Genomic DNA, 19088 nt, shown 5'->3' with positions numbered 1-19088 from the left:
TGATTTTCTCTTATTTTCCCACCACAGCTCTTCTGCTTGCCTTAACTCTTCTTTCTGCTGGAGACCTGGTCTGGGAATGTCTGATTCATTGTAGTTCTGATGGAGAGGAAAAACTAAGAAAGCATGACCCAGTGGGTCATAAAGCTGACCTTAGGTTTCTAAGTCGCCAAAGTGCTTTTGGACATAATATTCATGCTCTTTGGCTAATTCAAATACATGCAATTGCACCACACTTTCCCAGCTGTAATTTGCCACGAGCACTCCATTTTCTGCCACTGTGTCGTCCTGCCACCCCCAGGCGTTCACCTGGCCGGGTTTCCTACGCACTCAGCCCCAGCACAGGCTCTCCAGCACAGAGCAAGGCCACGCGGGCCCAGGGAATTGCGGGGGGACGCCGAGCTCGGCAGGACCCCAGTTACTCACAGGGCACAGGACGAGTGGTGATGTGCGTGGGGCTGGTGGCACCTCCTGAAGGCTGATACAGAATTAACCGACCTTGCCAGAGATGCTTCCACTTGCTGACGCGTGTCATGACGGTTAAGTTAAGTGGTTCTGACTATTTCCAAAGTGCTTTTTGAGCCTCATGATTATTTTACTAGGGTTCTTGACTAGCACAAATTGGCGTGACTTGTCTGATTGTGCTTGCTTACGCCGGCTGAGTGTCTGTCCCAGACCATTTATAAAGCTGTTGTGAAAGATAGCACTTGACAGTGAATCTGAGCTATAAATAGGGCTGGCTTCTCCTCTCCCCTGTGTGACAGATAGTATTACCAACAAAAAAAACCCCATTCAACTACCAGGAGACAGGCTTAAAAATTACCAATTTCACACACACACATACACACACACACAGTAGAGAGACTTTTATGTGCCTCTGGGTCACAAGTTCAGGTTTTTCTCTGAAGGCATAAGGTCCACAACTTTCTTTTTCTTTTTTTTTTTTAGTAAAAAGGAAGATTTCTTCAGTAATGGAAGGATGCCATCAGCTGAGGTGCTCTGTAAACCACCAAACCCCATGAAATTTGCCCTAATATCTTATGAATCAGCAACATTGCTATTACCTAACTACTTTTTATTTTGTGGGGGTGGGGGTGGTTGTGAGTTACGCAAAAAGCAAATCTAACTGTATTTGAATGTTACTCTCTGAATAAGCTTTATGTTGGAACCTGCTGTTTACACACTATTTGATGACCACGCTTTGAGTCTTTGCTACCTGAAAATCAGATTGTGTGTGTTTTAGCCATTTTTCCCAGTTGAATGAAAGGAGCTTAACACAAAGGAGACCACTGATTCAAACTGAAGTACAAACAAAATAGCTGAGAAATCCATATTAAACTTTCAATATTTACAAACACATTTATAAATTCCCCAGTCATGGAAATATTTCCCAAATCTGGATTTCATTCAATTCAATTGGGAAAATAAGTGGGATGAGTTTTCTGTCTATGCTGCAGTTACACCTGGAGACATGATATAATCAAGTAAGGCAGCAAGGAAGTTATGCCTGTATATACCAATAGGAAAAACATGTCCTAATCTCCAGAGATCTCAGGTTATCGAGAGATGTTCTTTTTTTTAGTCTAGCTCCAGTAATCAGACAGTTTTGAAATACTATGTATACCACAGTGCAACATAAGTGTGTCACAGCTATGCCCTATGAAGTGCAAGCTTTTGATGCGTTATGCGTCATGAAGACTGCATATTTCTTCCTGCAGCTCATAGCTGTGTACAGTAAAATACCCTACCTCGTAGCAGTTCAACTCCTGCTTCCCTAAATACTCTGAGAGAATGTGTAGAACTGTAAAAACAGCTACTAAATTTTTTTTTTTATTACAGCTTGGCTGCTGGAGAGCAGGCTGAGTGCTTCCCTGGTGCAGCAGCAGCGCCCTCTCTCCCGCATTAGCTGGTGCAGGGGCTGGGCCTTTGTAGAGCTGCTGCGCCCCAGGGCTCAGCCCGGGTAGCGAAACCGGCCTGAGAAGCTAGAGCAGTTGCATTAATGTGTAACGCCTCTACCTTTAATACACGGGGGCCAGATTCACCGGCTGGCTTCTGGTAATACAAGCCAGGACACACAGCTCTTTTTGTCATCGCTGAGGTTTCGCCTTTGAAAACAGACACTAACGATGTCCAGAGAGGGGACAGACAAGGCTACACGTTTATAGGAGAAGCAATCTATATGAGAAAGGACTAAACACACATGCTGTAAGATATGTAGGAGCATGAGACTGGGACTTTTTTCACAGCATAAACAGCAGGTTTTAATCAGCAATCCTCACACCAACCTACAGCATCTTTCCATGGATCATCCTGCTTTGATTGCACTAATCCAAGGAATCGAGAGCCCCTTGGTGCAACAGTCCTGGTCACATCGTTTCCTCCCAGCTTTCCCATTCCCCAGCCTGTAGCAAAGCAGCTGGCAGGGCTGCCGTTGTGTCGAGTGCAGATGATAATCGAGTTAAAAGTTCTCTCTGGCCATTATGAAAACAGCCTGGCAACCTACCTGTGCTGTGGGGCACTTGGTTAATTCACACGTGTTTGCAGACTTTGGAAGGGAGAACAAACCCTGCAGCTCCAGTGGCTCCTTCCACCACAAGCACTTTTGCAGTATCTCTGCAGGCCACTGTGCTTACAGCACCCAGCTCTGGATGATTAAGATTCCTGCTGAACGAACTGATATTTACAGAAAATAATTTCGGGCCGACTCAACCATTGGTGCACATAATCCCCTATGAGCAGCAAAGCCCAGCCTCCCAACTGGTCTGCAAACCTGGCTCTGAGCAAGCATTTAGGAAGCTGGCAGTGCTGCGTGTGTCACGCTCCTGGCCCAGGTCTTTTTTTCCATCCTGCCCTTTTTTATTCTCGTGCCGACCTTGGGCCGACCCGCCGTGCTCCCTTTGTGCCCGGGTGCTGAGCCAGTGGGACCTGCTTCGCTGTGGCGCCACTAATTAAGTTCGACAACAACATTTTTGTGAAGGTTCTGCCCCGGAACATTTCGCTGGGATTTGAAATGCTTTAGATTTCATTCGGCCTGTGCACGCTGCGGTGCCACAAGGCTCGCGGCCTGGCGCCGCTCGCCCCGGCCCTGGCAGGACTCCAGCATCCTCGACACTGTGCATATGAGCTCTGCGGCAGGGGGGTGGGAGGGGATGATCCGAACAAAACAGTCACCCAAATAAGGAGTTACCATGGCTCCCTGTTTCTTTGAACATGCAACTGCTCCGGCTAGGATCGCGGCTGATGTCAGCCTGCACAGCAGCCCTGACCGCCAGGAATATCAACTCCTACAGCAAAAATTGCTGGTGTTGGTACAATACAAAAAAGCAGAGAGAGGAGCTTTGAGCAAATACTGGGGTCAACTACCCTTACTGCAACTTACTTCTGCTGTGGAAGGCAAAATACTGATTTAACTTTTTAAGCTTCAGAGCAAAAGCCTGGATAATGAAACAAGGGAGAGTTTCATATTATTTCTTGCTCTCCAGAGCGCAGTCCAAACTATATAAGACACCTCCACAAAATGGAAAATATTTCTGTGTGGCATGACGGTATATTGCTGTCTTGTGTATGTTCTAAAACTGGTCAAATGTTAACCACCTGCAGTTTACAATTTTTATATTAGCTTTTAATTTGTCTCTCTCCAATCATTTTACCTATTCCAGTCCCTTTCAATGTTTAACAGCAAATAGTCTGATGAAAAAGAAATGGAAAACGTGGGAGGAAGGAGTGGCAAGCCGGGGAAGGAAAATGCAGGAGACAAGTCCAAAGAAAAAGGTGTGCACAAAGTGGGTGTTGCCCTAAAGATTTAAGTGAGGAGCTTAAAACCAAATACAGGGAAAAGCAGGGATTCAATGACAGGATTCAAGGATGAGAAGGAATTCCCAAATAGTTTCACCTGTCTTTTTGTCATATAAAAGGACCTTCAATTTGTATTGCTTAGCTGGAACACAGTACAACTAAGAGGATGGGTTTCTATGCAGACTGGGGTCAAATCTTGCACACGACCTTCTACCAGCTTTCACAAAATGAAGCTATCTCATTCTTTAGTTTTGCAATTACATCAACACAACTTAAAAAAAAATTTGGAATAAACACCATTTAATAAAAATGCATGCATGCTGGCAAATTCAGTAGGATCACACAGACAGAAGCAGAGATCTGCAAAACCAGACTTAATGAGAGGAAAAATGCTCCCTTAAAACACTCACCCAGAAGCAGATTTGTCTGTAATGGCATGCCCTATAGTGTAACATAACAAGCCAAAAACCTATGTAGGTCAAGGTCACATTACAATAAAACAACAGTAAGAAAGTGAATTTTTGAGAAAGGATCCTGCCAAGGAAACTAGCTGGTCCAAGTGATGAATTCCAGGGGATTTAGCCTGTTAAGTGCAACGAATCATACTGTGCAGAGTCTAAACCTTGTCTTTTATTCTATCCAGCTCCTATCAATTCCCAATTTGATTTCTGAACTGTCTGCATTGTCGAGATCACTTCTAACATACTCTGCTATCCCCTTCTGCTATGGAAAAGGCAAGTGATGCTTGCATAACATGTCAGTCTTTAGGGAGTACATATAGATATTATCTAGAGGGAACAAAGGAGTAGCAGGGGCACCTACTGGGGCAGGCTGCGAACTTTTCACAATGATATTTCTCCAGGAAAGGGACAAAGAAAAAATCATGTGTTTGTGATACAAGTTAAAAGCTCGGCAGGGCTATCTAACACATGGGCATGAGCAAACACTGCTTCCATGGTTTGACCTGACTAACATGGTATGCTTGGATTTCCAAAAAGATTTGGATGGGTCCCTCACCAAAAACTCTTCAAGAAATTAAGCTGTTGTGGGATTATAGGACAGGCTCTCTCATGGATTAATAACTAGCTGTGAAAGGCAGAAATGGCCAGTTTTCGTAACAGAGGGAGGTCACCTTTCCTGGAAACGGTCTCAAGAGAACGAAGTGGTGGAGCACGCTGCTCATATAAAAGCTATTCAGGACTGTCCAAATAGTACTTGCAAAGAATAGAGAGAGGAGATCAGAGCGTCTGGACAGTAGAGATATACACAAAATTCAGTGCTGAAAAGTACCTGGGAAAAAACAAACCCACGTACAGCTTGCACAATAACAGGCTCTAGGCTAGCTGTTAGCTCTCAGGAAAGAGGGCTTAGAGTCACTGTGACTGAATCTATTAAAATGTCACTTCAGATCTTCAGATTTAGTCCAAAATGGCAAGAGTGCTTCACAAGTTATTAGGCAAGGAACAGGGAATAAAAGAAGGAATATAACTGGCAGACCCACATCTCTCCTTCCTTCAGTCTCGAAAAGGCAACCTTGAAGAGATACAGAAAGTGCAACAAGAATAGGACAGCTCCCATACGAGCAAAAATTAAACAGCCTGGGATTCTTCAGCACAGGCAATGAAACAAAAAAGGCCTCAGAAAGTCCTGGGATAGAAGGCCATGAAAATAGCGATGCAGATAAAGCTCTGGAACAGGAAGCCCCCCCAGGCACAGACACTGGAAGCAGGGAGAGGACATTAGAAGTATCAGTGCTGTTTGTCCTTTTTCTTACATTTTTCCTCCCAGCACCTGCTGTGGCCACTGTCAGTGTTTGGGTACCAGACTCAATGGATCTTTGCTCTCACCCGATGTGTTTAAAGCATTAGTCTTGTCCGGCAAGGACCGTAAGAAAAAAAAAAAAGGAAAGTTTCAAGTCTCCCCTCTGATCCAGAGGAAGAACATAACTGCCCGAGGGGATCCTGGACTCCTTCCCGGAGCCACATCCCTGGGAATATGAAGAGAGTAATAACAACAGTGAGGACAAGAAGGCTCTCTAGAAAGCATTATTCTCAATTGCTAGTACACTATACAGATGAGGAAGGCAGAGATGTGTTTTTAAGTGTTTTTGCGATGAGCTGTGAGTTAAATTGGGTGGCTGACAAGGACGAGGAGCGATAACCACGCTCCTTGCAGAGTGGGGCAGTGTTTGCCCAAATGCCGAAGGAGGACTATGAAAGCTATGAGCGCTGTAAAGCCCTGCTGCACATGTTGAAACCAACACCCGCAGCGCACAGCTAAAACTGCAAGGGTTCAGTGAGACGGGGAGTTGGGACTGCCCAAGCTACAACCCAAATAAGGACTGGTGTTTCTACAAGCAGTTTTTCTGAACATGCAGGCAGAGTGGATTTCTCAGGGGATCTTATCACAAGACAGGAAAGAGTGCCTACTAAATATGCAGGGGATCACTCCAGGCCTAGGGAAGAGACAGTCCAGCCCAATCCTAAAGGAAAAAAATGCAGTGTCCCCATGGACAGGGCAAAAATATGCAAACCGCCCTTCAGTCACCTGCCGCAGAGATGGCAAGGTGCAATACTGCCCTGCAGATGAAGCAGTCTTACGATGTGAGTGCAAACAGGGAAGGTACAAAGAGCTCCACCCTGAACCTACTTTTTAGGTCCTCTGGTCAAAAGTCTTGTACTTTATGGAATAAAACCGAGCTGGGCCTTCAAGGGAAAGAGAAGGACAAATGAGTGAAGAGACACTATTTCTTAGCATGTGTCATGGGGGTCTGACCAGACCATGGTGGGCAAATAGATGCAGATAAACATGTCTAAGACCAACTTCATGATTCTGTCAGCTGTCTGAGTCAATATGAACATGAGAGAAGACGCTTGGATGCCAAAGACGGGCATCTTGCAGAATAATCCTCTTGCTTTATTACTGGGAAATGATGCTAATGCCACAGGGTTCAGGGACAGAGGCACTCAAGCCAAATGACTGAGGGATGAACTCATTGGCTTCCTCCGTCAGAAAAAGGAGTAATTCAGTGGTAATAGTGGCTCAGGATAAAGCTCCTGCTGGGAAGTACTGAGCACCAAAACCATGCTAGGAGAGAGGAAGCTTCTTAAGAGAGCTGAGGAAATTAGCCATGGCCGATGTCCTCTCTTACCACGGGGCACAAGAACTTGCTCCTGGGGGGTAACTCCTTTTAATTTGGGAGAAGAATTATGGCAGCTGGAGAAGTTGTATGCTACAAACTTTAGTATGATTTTGATTTTAAGACTTGTCTATATCATTAGATTTTCTGGGCTTTTTTTTGGTGATACGCTGCCTCATACTGTCCTAGACCCTTCTTATGCCCTAGAAAACTCAAAGCAAAAGGTTCAGCACAGGGAGTGTGAGGGCTGCAGCAATCAAAAGGAAGAAATTCTTCACAGACCTCTTTTGCACTAAGCAATGTGATGAGAGATGAAATTCAGCTATTGACAAAAATAGTCAAAACTTCCCATTTGCTGCTGGTCTCTGATTTTGTAGCAAAAATAGGCTGTGAGCTTTGTAGGGCATGGACTGTCYTGTTTGTTTTTACAGGGGTCACCGTGCCAGGGCACTGATCCCTGGGAGAAGTCTGTACTACGAAGCTTGCCAAAATTAAACTTGAATTAAACTAATTACTCCACAACTATTTAGCAGAAAACAGAAAAGATGTTACCACTGAGAAGAATATAAACTATAGATTAAGCAGTCCAACTCCTGAAAAGCACCAGGGACATTAGTGTAATAAGCTTTGCTAACATAGCACTGATTACCATCCGCCTGCAGAGCCGAAAAAGTCTTCTGACAGCTTTCCCCTACCCATCCCAGCTGTCAAACCTTGCTCAAACCACTTAAAGCGATCACTGCACTTTATAAAACCACTGGCTTGTGAGATCTCACCCTCTTACCTGACATCATTACCTCCATGGGCAAAGGATCCAAAACAGGCTGTTAAGATCTGGAGGAAGTGGAAAAGTAGATGGACCTGAGACGTGTCCTTCTCTTCCTTATCCTCTTCCACAGGATCATCCGGGGGCCGGTTAGGATCTGCCAGCTCTGAGGCCAACTTCATTTCCACTCCCCCTTCCTCTGCCTCAATCTCCGCTTCGGCTACTGCATTGCAATAGCTGGAGTAGCTGTCGTAGCGAACTCTCTTCTTAGAATAGGAGACTGTGTCTCCCACTAACTTTTCACTGTCCTCTGGCGTTGACGTATCAGCCGCCTTAAAGGAAGAATGCACGGGCATGCCACAAATGGCAGCTGTGTAACAAGTGTAACTGTTGTTGCGTCGTAACAGTTTATAGTTGTTTTCTTGAGCAGGCCTCTCATCAGTGGCCCTGTCCAGGTGTATTTTGTGTAGCAAGTCTTTGTATAAACCTGAGTCCTTGTGCACAGTGTGATACACATGGCCGTCACTCCTCATCTGGCCATCAAAGTTGAAGGTGCCATTGGAAACAGGTGATTTCACAGAGGTGTGCGTCATAGAAAAGGCCCTTCCTAAAAAGGCAGAAGTGGAGAGGTGTTATTTCTATGAAATGAAATACAGAAGACCCCCACATTTTAGGACAACAAAACAAGTGTAAATGGCTGAAAGGACAGCAATCCTAGAGCACAGGGTAAAGAAGCTCATCTGCAATACATGCACTGAGTTAGAATAATTCAATCCACTTCGAAATAAATTCTCCCACCCTCTGTGCAAAACAAGCTTTGTCCCAGTGCTGGGTCTCCCATGGACACCTACAGCAAGTCACTTAGGGCCAGCTATTCAGAGGTGAAGCTTAAATCCTCAAGGTCTTTGAAAAACCCCTTTCAAAAAATTTCTTGTTTGTAAAATAAGCTCTTCTTTTTCTGAGGTTTTGTCTACTTTGAATATACATAACAAGTGTTGCAGGAAAGTTGGTCCTACTGTAATTTCATCCTGAATATAAAGTCGTATTTCAAAAGCACCTATATTTAAGAGAGATTTATATAACTTAAAAATAAGAGTTAGGAGCTTTTTCACAATTCTACCCTGAATCAGTAATAGAATGTCTTAAAACTTTAATAACAATTGGCTTTGGGATAATTTACTGTATAAGCTTCAAAAATTGAAGAGTATAGATTTTACAAACTTCCTTGAAAAAAATGAAATGTGTTAATTTTTCACATAAAAATACAGGAAACAAAAAGTTTATGCTCTGCAGAAATATTTCCTCAGCTGTTCAAACATTTTGTATGTCTCATTTCTATTAATATAATGATACAGTTGTTCCTACTGCATATGTTTACCATAAATGTATGCTGTAGAACACATACATATCACAGCTAAGCCAATCTTCCTGGAGAAACTGTCTTTTTCATTTCTTGGCTTTCTGAATTTCAGCTGTGCAACATTCAAAATTGTTTTTAGCTGTTTTCAAAGTGGAAACACACACTCAGAGCGGCCTCATGTCACAACTTATTTCATCTTTTGAGAATCAGTTGACTATATTAAGCATCTGCTAATCAAATTGTAGGGTTGTGTAGATGTTAGCAAGTTGATACCTAAGTCAACAGACCTCCAAAAGGGTGAAGCGATCCCACCACATAAGAAAACAAAAAGAGTTCTATTGCGCACAAGCACATTTTCTGTAAGTATATGTTCAGAAAACAATGCGTGAGATTTTTCTAGTGGACATGCTCCACATGGTCATATGTTTGTCAATTAAAACCCTAATCTTTTCATCTCCTGTGGGAGCATACTAATCATTTTTATGCTGAATTTAACCTTCATCAATCAGCAGTTTGTGTCTCTCTGTTTTTCCCTAGCTTAACAGGATGGAAATACCATTACCGACAGAAAGTAAAGCAAAAGGAAAGTAAGTACTGTTTTCAGCTGTGTCTAAAATTCAAATACAGCTGAACAAAATGTAATTGTTTTTAAGTCTTCTCTAGAAAATTTCACTTGTAAACAAGAATCTTTTTCAACAAGTGGGGAAGGGGGATTCAAGCTGAAAATCCCAAACACTAACGTACTATTTACAACAGAGACCCTCTTGCAATAAGAAACCCTATAAAACAAGGAGAAGATAAACCCTCTGTGTTGTCTTAGTTTCTTACCATATGGCACACGTGGATGGTTTCCATTTGCGATACTATCTGATGCCCCAGCAGCTTCTGTTACTGAACCAGTGAGGGGAATTGTGCTTTCATCAGTTGCTTTGGCACCAGGAAGCTCTTTAAAGACTGGAGTTTCTTCATCTTGAATTTTATCAAGACTTTCATCTGATATCCTTGACAGTGCAGCATCTTTCTTTAACCGGCCTGAGGAAATAACAATATTGTAATTTTAAACCCAGCCTATCTGTCTCTTGCTAGTGTTTCCCGTGTTTGCATAAACAGCATAGATCAGTGTGGATACAGTAACTTGGTTCTGTTTCGTGGACGTTCTTTATTTATTTCTAACACGTATCTGTAGTAAATTCATTTGAGAAAATGCTAAAGCATGTTTGTGTCTTCCTAGAAGTTCACCCAAGTCGGTAACTAAAGTAAAACACGCAACTTCTTGGTATTGACAAAAACAGAAACTTTTCTCTACAGTGTTTTTAACACTGCATTTGTTGAAAGTAACAAAGTAAACAAACAAAACAGTCTAAAGCTAAAAACTGTGATCAGTCCAACTTTACTGTAAAGAAAAGGAAGATAAAGGATAAACATTCTGCAAGTTGTTTTGTCTTTAACATTTCCCTAACAAAATATAAAATGGATTATATTACAGGATGTATTTTCCTGTTCCAGCTATATGCTGGAAGAGGTTAGCACTGCAATGGATTGTCTAAAGAGGTTTTGAATTTCCATCGCTGCAGGTTTTTAAGAACAGGTTACACAAATACATGAGGAATAGTTTAAGCATATCCTGCCTGCAGATGGGGTATGGACTAGATGATCTCTCAAGGGCACTTCTCATTTCAGAATGAAATTTTCCACAATTTCACATCAACAGCATTTCATCAGCCAGCTACTTACTTTCTATTTTTCTCTTCATCCATGGACATACAAAAATCCAAACCAAGACAGCAAATATTAAGGATACGCCGACTGATATTAGAGCAATGGCCCACATTGGCAGTACCAGTCCTAGTACTGTGAAGACAAGGAAATAAAACCCAAATAAACTGTAAATTAACATGACTAAGTTATCTCAAGCAGTGGAATAGCAGTCTTGCAAAAGCCTGTGTTTACAACATATTCATAAACAACATGAATGAGCTGGTAATTTTTTTAATATGTGCATCAGTAACAGACACAGTGCAGCATTCGAAGGCCTGGTTGACATGCAGACATTTGAAGACTGAGTCCTCCAGCTCTCTGCTACCATGCTGTTCAGTCAGTGGCACAAATTCAACATCAGGGCTGCTAAAACATGTTTGCAATGAGTTTATATACTAATGCATAATAAACAGTGTTGCCCACTAGGGCAAATACTTACTTGACCTTTGCTCTGATCAATAAACCTTGATGGTTAGCTTAATCTAAGCCATTATCTGCTTATGATAATAAGCTTAATGTACCACTTCAGAACTAAGGTTTCACTCCTGCAATGTGCAATCATGCAAATAACTCGTGTCCCAATAAGTATCCCCCAGCTTCCATTGCCTCAATAGGGCTTCTTGCTCATGTTTGATTAAACCAGGTGATCAGACCCTAAATGTAGGGAGAACTTGGACTCTGGCTGTTCGAACCTGTATATGGCTGCCGATCTTGAAACCTACCTGATTAATTCATATGTGCGAGTGAGTGTTGCCAGGACAGAGGCCTTGGAAACCAAACATGGGTTTTCATAAGGTATGAAAACCTGAGTCCCACCTTTTTATTCATGCAGTTTACAAACTGCTAAGCTGAAACAGAAGGGACATTAAGGTTCTTATTTCATTTATTTTGCCTAATGAGTCACTGCAGAATGCCTGACCTACTTCTGCAGCACAACTAATGAGGAAATGTTGGTTATAGAGCTGATTTACTGTGAAACGTTTTGGATACCTAACCAATTAGGGTTTTGACTTAAGAGAAGGGAATAGTTGATTAATATTCCCCTCAAAGTGGGAACTTCTCAAGCCTCTTATTAATTTCAGTAATGCTAGGCCATCAAGCAGAGTCTACTGAATGCATTTATCTAGTACATCTAGTACATCAGGTTTTAGAGAAAACAAATTCCCATTTCAAAAAGGTCACTTTCTAAACCTGCTTTTGTAATTCAGGGGGTATGTTCAGAAGTCTGTCTTCAATTGCCTGATCCTTCATGGATCTGGGGTAATAATCTAATCTAAAGATAGCATTTAATGACTGGACTCTTCAGTAAAGCAGTTGAGAGCATTGAACATCTTTTTTCTGAACTCTCTTACTGCAATTGTGTGTTTAAACATACACTGCCTAAATGAAGTTATAGTCCCGAAAATGACAGGCACCATTTCTTCCTGCTGAGTTGCAATGACAGCACAGCACCCAAATGAACACCTGGGGCTTTCCAGATCCTTCTACATCCCATCCAAGAGAGAAGATGCATTAAATAGAGAGACAGGCTCGGGCCTTCTTGTAACTAAAGGGAAATAAAGAAGTAAAATTAATTGAAAGGCCCTGGGCTGGATGCCTCAAAATAGTGACTCTGTTATTTCCATGGAGCTCTAGCAGCAGATGCCTGAACTCAGGAACTACCCCTCTAACTGGAGTGTGAACAGCCCAGCTCCTTTTATCGATTGCTCTGCACTTTCCCTCTTTGATGTTCATATCTGGAATACCTTTGAGAGCTCAAAGAGTGCTCTGCTGTGTGAAGCCAAAGCTGACGGAGAACTATTTCCCTTTCCTCTAAAGAGGGAAAGTTTTGCAGTTGTCCTCTTCCTACTGAACAGAGCGATCAGGATGGTCAGGTTGTCAGAATGGAAGAATGGGTGCAACTATATAATTTACTCTTCTGCCCACATTAATTCTTAGCACAGGAAATGACTGTGCCGCGTTTATAGCTATCTGACAGGGCACCTGCAGACCATTATTACACAAAAGGAACGTGGATTCGTGACTGTCCCCAGCTTCCCATCGGTGCCTCCCACTGGAGGCGACTTACTCACCTGGCGCCCCAGTGTACATGATGGAGAACACGTTAATAGCTATAGTAGCAGCATAGAACACTGGAAGTGCACGGAGACCATTGGGCACAGGGTCTTCCTGCACAGAAATTACAAAAAAAGAAAAAAAAGGAAACGTTATCGGGACTTTTCTGTAGATTAACATGAGCATTAATGAACGTTAGGAACACATGTGCTCCCAAGTCAGTGCTAGGCAGGTGGAGCTTTCAGGCAGACGTTGAGGAAAGGATGTTGATCTGTTTGACTACACCTGAAGCCACAGTGCTAGTCCCAGCAAGCACCAGCATGGGAACATCCTGGGGAAGACTGACACTGTTAATGGGAACCAGAAACATAGGTTTTATTTTTAGGATTGCTACAGATGTGCTGGATGACCTGGGGGCAAGTTTCTTTCAGTGAGTGAGTGCTTCTTCATCTGCCGTGTCTCTGAGATGAGGAGTCTCTTTCTCCGTGTGACTGAGGGGTGTCTAACATGACAGGGCCCTGATAATATTTTCTGGGGGGCCTATGAGGATTAGTGCAACTTGGCATTTGCAAAACCATATTCCTAACAGCTCAGCTTCAACCAAAGCATCCTGGAATTTTCCACCAGCTAACAGAAATTTCTGAAGTATTAAGTGTCTGGCTGTATTAAACACGTAACATATATACTGCAGCACAAATGAGCACAGCGGTGGAACTATTTGCAGGCTCTTGTACGTTTTACTTGCTGTGAAGTTGTTGGGGTACTGCGCAGTGAAAAGGCTAGTAGCGTTGTACCACTGCAGGCAGGCATGAACCCCAGACATAACCCCCCAGATTTGAAGCATGGTGTCTGTCAGGAGCAGGGCACGTCATTTTGTCTGTAAGTGTGTCGTCCTGCCAGTGTGAGGTGACCGAGACCCTCCCCTAGCTCCCTGGTGATGAGGATTTGAAAAATTAGCGTGAGGGCACAGACCACGGAAGCCACAGCTCCTTTTCTCTCCAGTGAGAATGCCTCAGTGCGGATCTCCGTTACAGGTGACCAAAAAGCAGTGTTCCTCCAGGACGGTGGGAGTGAGGACTTCGGCCATCAGTCAGATAAAACCCTGCTCTTCTCCAGGGAGCTGACCCGCTTGCCATGTCAAGCATGTAATATTTAACAGAAGTTTAGCACACTGTTGTGCTTTGCTGCCTGGCAGAGCTCAGCGGCTGGCACACGGAGCCGGCAGACGCTGCTGCCTCGTGCCCTTGGTGTTGAATAGGAGAGGCTCGCTCAGCTGACGATGCAATGGAAACACACTGTGCAAACCATGGAAAAGTCTTTGTGAGGAGACTGCTTTGGCCTTTTGACGGGCTCCGTGTGTTTTCAAAAAGCCTGGCGAAACCAGGGGCTAGCTAATCTGGTTTTGTTTCTCGCTGCCGTGAGCTATAAAAGGGAGCCGAGAGAAGGCTGCAGCCCCCTTGTGCTATGCGCTGGTCCTGTGCCCGCAGTGCCAATGGTCACTGCTATTCACAGGCACCGGGTTCATGCACATGAGGGCACATACCCCTCCAGCAGCACTGGAATGCACCTGCTAGAAAGCTACTCCATGTTACGTACACATACAACATAAGTTGCTACCTCCTTAGGCCCTACATCTGTTATAATTTTGTGAATCGCACAGATTGCATTCAGAACACACATTTCCTTAGCTTGAACTCCTCCTGTCTCTTGGATGCTTAAATATATGATTTCTGTATCATGTGATTTTGATCATTAATTTCCTAAGATGTTGGGTTTTGAATGCAATAGGTTGTAGAGGAGTTTTTCCTCTAAAATGACTCTCCCTTTGTGCAACTTGAGTCATTTTATATTCAAAGCTGTGTCCATTTAAATTTATCATCTGCTTTTATTGCTGACATTTATTTACATCAGAAATAAAGGCTGATGCAGCTGCGGTTACAGGTGGTGTTATTTATAGCAAAAGAATTAATCCTGCATCTATTTAAGTTCCCTAGAGAACTGTTATTTCAGTGTCCCTTATTTTAGGTCTTTGTCATGCGCTGCACCCCCCCATTTTAGCAAGTTGAACGGTATGAGAGAAATGGGAAAGGAGATAAAAGAGTTCTGGCTTCCAAGCCCTGCTGAGAGGCAAACAAATGGCCTCTGAACTGGAGCTATGGGAACTGATGTTACCTCAAGGCTGCCCCTTTTGACTATGGTCACTGAAACCCATTGATTCAGGTTTCTTGAGAACCTAAGAAATACACAGATGTTCATCATCTATTTTCTGATGTTCTAGAGGAACAAAGCATAAAATTTCACAACTATTATATATTCATTAAAGCATCTCTCTGGTACGGCTATTCTGTTTAAACAACAGTCAGAACTACTGTCATGAGGCTAAGTCAATGCTAACAAGTTTATACTAATGAAGTTGCATTCTTAATGTATCATCTTCCAGTGAAACAGAATACACAATATTAATTAGCTTATGATGCACTTACATAGCAGCTTCTAAGCCTGAAAAACCTGTCATGTTACTTACTCTGAATTTTTAGAATTGCTAAGAGCAAATACAGTTCCAATGGCTATAAAAAATGACTGTTCTCCTATCCAAAAATACTTTCAACTCAGTGGAAATGCCAGCACTCAGATGATAGACTAATACACAGCCTTTATGACAAGCATTCATTATAACAGTGAGATGCCTTTACCTTGTTTAAAATGAAGAATCTAATCAGCACAAAGAGTACTCCAGACATCAAGCCAGACAAAAGTGGGGAAATAAACCAAGAGGCAACTGTGTTAAAAGAGAAAGAACGTAACATGAAATAAACGGCATATTTGCATAATAGCTAAGTAACTAGTGGGCAGCAAGCAATACATTTAAAATGGTTCTTGCCTGACTGAGATGAATGTCCCACATGTTTATTCATAACTGGCCCAGCTCAATTTCCACTGAAGCTGATGAAAGTGAAAGTAATGCCAGGCACTATTAAAAACATCACTTGGAACTTTTCCAGATAACTTTACAAGTTTAGTAAACAGGAAAATTTCTTCTAGGTTGATGCAGACTGGAACAAGAACACCCCTCTAGTTTCCTAATCACCATGACTATGAATATTGCAAGCAAGTGGAAAGCAACTGCATTTAGGGGGATGCCATGATGCTCACAGGGTAAGTCTTGATTTCTAAAATGCCATAGAAGCACCAGTTGTAGTGAACAACATGCATCAATTTTTGCCGGCAAGATTTTCAAGTGTTCCAGACTGATTTAACTGAAGTAGGTGGCAAAACTCCCACCGTTTGCAATAAAAAAGAATTAGGGCAGCACTCTGGAATTCTCACCCAATACAATTTATTGTTTGTGACATGGTTAACAGATTGATACTACCGTCATTTCAAACTTGCTACAAGCTTCATTTTACTCTCAGTAGAATTAAAGAACACGCACTGCTTCAACTTCTTTAAAGCTCAATTGTATTTCAGTGCCTTCTCCATCAAATCCTTTTAATCCTGGGTTCAGGCTGTGACTTGCGTTACGAGGCTTCCAAAACAAGAGACCTCCTTCAGATCCCTACTTGGCTATGCTGGTCTCGGCAGTGGGAGGCTGTGATTTAAACATGTGCTGTATGGCCAGTTTTTGCTTCCCCGAAGCGGGTGGGTGGAGAAACATGACTGTGGGCCTTCACATGATGGCTAGCGTTGTTGAGAGCAAGAAGGAGGAGGTATGCGCTGCCCCGAAAAGAATTAGAAGAGGAGGGATGTCACCTTGCAGCATGGCCGTGACGCACAATGTGTCCTGGGGTTACTGCTGGGGAGTAAAACTTGCATATTATATACCTTCTGAATGACAGGATTAGGGTGGAAAATAACTTAAGTAGGGTGTGCTATAACCACAAAACAAATTTCTGTGAAAGTTTTTGCAGGCTACTCCATGTGCCCTCTCCCATGTAAAAGGAAATGGCAATTACCAATCTTGACCAGCTGCATCCACTGAACTCCCTGCGTGCCGATCGCAACCAGGGAGAATCCAATTGTAGCACCTACAATGCAATGGGTCCCCGATATTGGGAGTTTCAAGAAAGACGCAATCAGCTGCCAAACAGCAGAACCTAGAAGTTAAAGCAGGGGGAAAAAAACATCCACTATGAACAACAACAGTAATAATAATGTCATGCAGAAAATTCTTTACCACGTACCCACGTTCTTTTATAAGGGCTGCCTACACTCTGCATGCGCAACAGAGACCGAGAGTGTTTTGTTCATGTTCAGTCTGTCTCTAAAAGCAGATACTAAGACACTGTAAGAGCAGCTTTGACATTGCATCTTATTTATGACTTTTTATGACTAACAGCACTTTGCATTGCACAGCATTAGTACAATTTTGCCCTTTTTAAAGGCTTTCAGTGTTTACAGCTGCTCTGACTAAATACACAAACATCATACTCTGCAACAAGCTTGGAAAATATCATTTGTGAGAGTTGAACTGGAAGCCTTGGATAGAGAAAGATAAGAAAGAGTGAGTTTTCTTTTGAATTAAAGGAAGAAAAGCAGAAATGATTGAGAGTGGGAACTGGACGATAAATTCACAAGGGACAAACTGCAAACGAGAGACTGGAAGAGTGAACAAGGAGCCACCAAAGTAGCCTGTCACCCTCAAGGTCTTAACAGCCAGGCAAGATTTCCCTTCCACTGCTCTCTGGATTGGCAGGTTGTTCAGTTCATAAGGCAGTGAATACGCACTATTCACAAAATTCACTAAATTTGGTCATCCACAGAAACAAGAGCTGTCTTTCCTCCCTAATACAATACTTCACTTTAAAATTAGGACAGTAGAGAGTCTCAAAGAAGTAAATTGGAACAAGCCACAAACTCTGCGCAGAAAATAAACTCCAGCCTTTCCTGGATGATCAAAACATAGACCCATTTCAGAGGCTGACAGTCAGTTACAGTCATAATCTGATTTTTTAGCTTCCGCAGTTATTTAGACTGATGCAAGCAATTGCAAATATTATCTAGGCTAATCTCCAAATGCAAGGTCCAACTGTTTTCTAGCAGATGTAGTTCCTTGAACTTAATTTGACTTTTCAGCCCAAAATTCCTTGGTCTGGGTTTTATATCCAAAACTGATTTTGAGGTCTCTAATGGCTCTAAACCTTTTTTATATTTATTCTGCATGCTGGGAAAGTCTGCTGATAAAGACTCTGAGGAAAGCACTGGATAATCCCAGACCTGTTGATGCAGAGAATGAGATGATCTGACATATCTTTTACTGCTTTAGTCATTTCCAGGAAGGAGGGAATCCCTTTGTCTGAACATCTGGATAAAAAGGAAGACTTTAACTTTTCCCAAGTACTTCAGACAACATCTGTTCCCCGATGGTGCTTTGTCATCTAAGGGAAGCTGAATTTCCTGTTTCTGATGGGTGGCCGTTGGCCAGAGTCCTCTACAGGAAAAATGGACTGGGGAGAAAAGAGGGACTCTCGCGCTACCTTTGTGGCTCAGTGTGGCACTAAGAGAAATTCAGAACTGCAGAAGGGGCTTATCTTACTCATGGAGCAGCCAAAGATATCCTTGGCATAAAGGAATAAGATACCCTAACTAACCAGGGTATAGTGGCTAATGGTCTACAAAGTAAAGCCAATGCCTGCTGTCACAACAGGCATCCCAAGGAAAGGGATGTCTCCCAGAAGCTGCCAGAGAGGATGGGATGGAGGACAGAGGAGGGATGGCCCAGGAGCCTGGTGGGCTGGGAGAAGCTGGGTGAACAGCAATCAAAGCCCTGTGTGGAGAGACAGGATGAGAGAAATGAAGTCCAAAAGGTTCTTTCAGGAATGGCCTTGGCTGCAGAACCAAAACTGTGACAGCTCTTCCATTACTGGAACAGAAGAAAATGTTGTTATGCTGCTGCCACTTGAGACAGATTTCGTTTTTTGCTACTGCCCATATAAAGAAATCTGCATTGGGCCAGTATATATTGACAGATCTAACATATCTTCTGTCATCATCATGTGAAGAATGTAAGGTATACCTATAAAAATGCTTCACAGACTGGTCTAAGCAGGGTTTGTCACTTTAGACAAGCTAACGTATGATCAGATTTCCACCTTATAAATACCAAGCCATTCAGCCTGGCCAGACTGATTTGCTGGCATCAGGTACAGCTACATTTGGAAGTCAACCAGTTTGTAAAGCTGATCGCTCCTGGGATACTATCCCAAAACAACTGGTACTCC

General features: G+C 42.9%; 1 protein-coding gene across 2 annotated transcripts in view; it reads right to left on the bottom strand.

Moving 5' to 3' along the window:
* The window catches only part of SLC20A2 (solute carrier family 20 member 2), a 57601-nt gene that overhangs the window by 10162 nt on the left and 28351 nt on the right, over nucleotides 1–19088 (bottom strand). For both annotated transcript variants that reach the window (XM_026078276.1, XM_026078277.1), the window contains 6 exons: nucleotides 16824–16964; nucleotides 15564–15649; nucleotides 12888–12984; nucleotides 10792–10908; nucleotides 9886–10089; nucleotides 7716–8304 (listed from right to left, as the gene is read on the bottom strand). In XM_026078276.1, the coding sequence (XP_025934061.1) occupies nucleotides 7716–8304; nucleotides 9886–10089; nucleotides 10792–10908; nucleotides 12888–12984; nucleotides 15564–15649; nucleotides 16824–16964 (1234 nt within the window). The remainder of the gene's footprint in view (nucleotides 1–7715; nucleotides 8305–9885; nucleotides 10090–10791; nucleotides 10909–12887; nucleotides 12985–15563; nucleotides 15650–16823; nucleotides 16965–19088) is intronic.

This window comes from Apteryx rowi, unplaced genomic scaffold, assembly GCF_003343035.1.
Source record: "Apteryx rowi isolate R43461 unplaced genomic scaffold, aptRow1 scaffold_478, whole genome shotgun sequence".
Classification (NCBI taxonomy): Eukaryota; Metazoa; Chordata; class Aves; order Apterygiformes; family Apterygidae; genus Apteryx; species Apteryx rowi.
The sequence above is the reverse complement of the archived record's forward strand: the minus strand, read 5'-3'. Positions and strand labels throughout refer to the sequence as shown.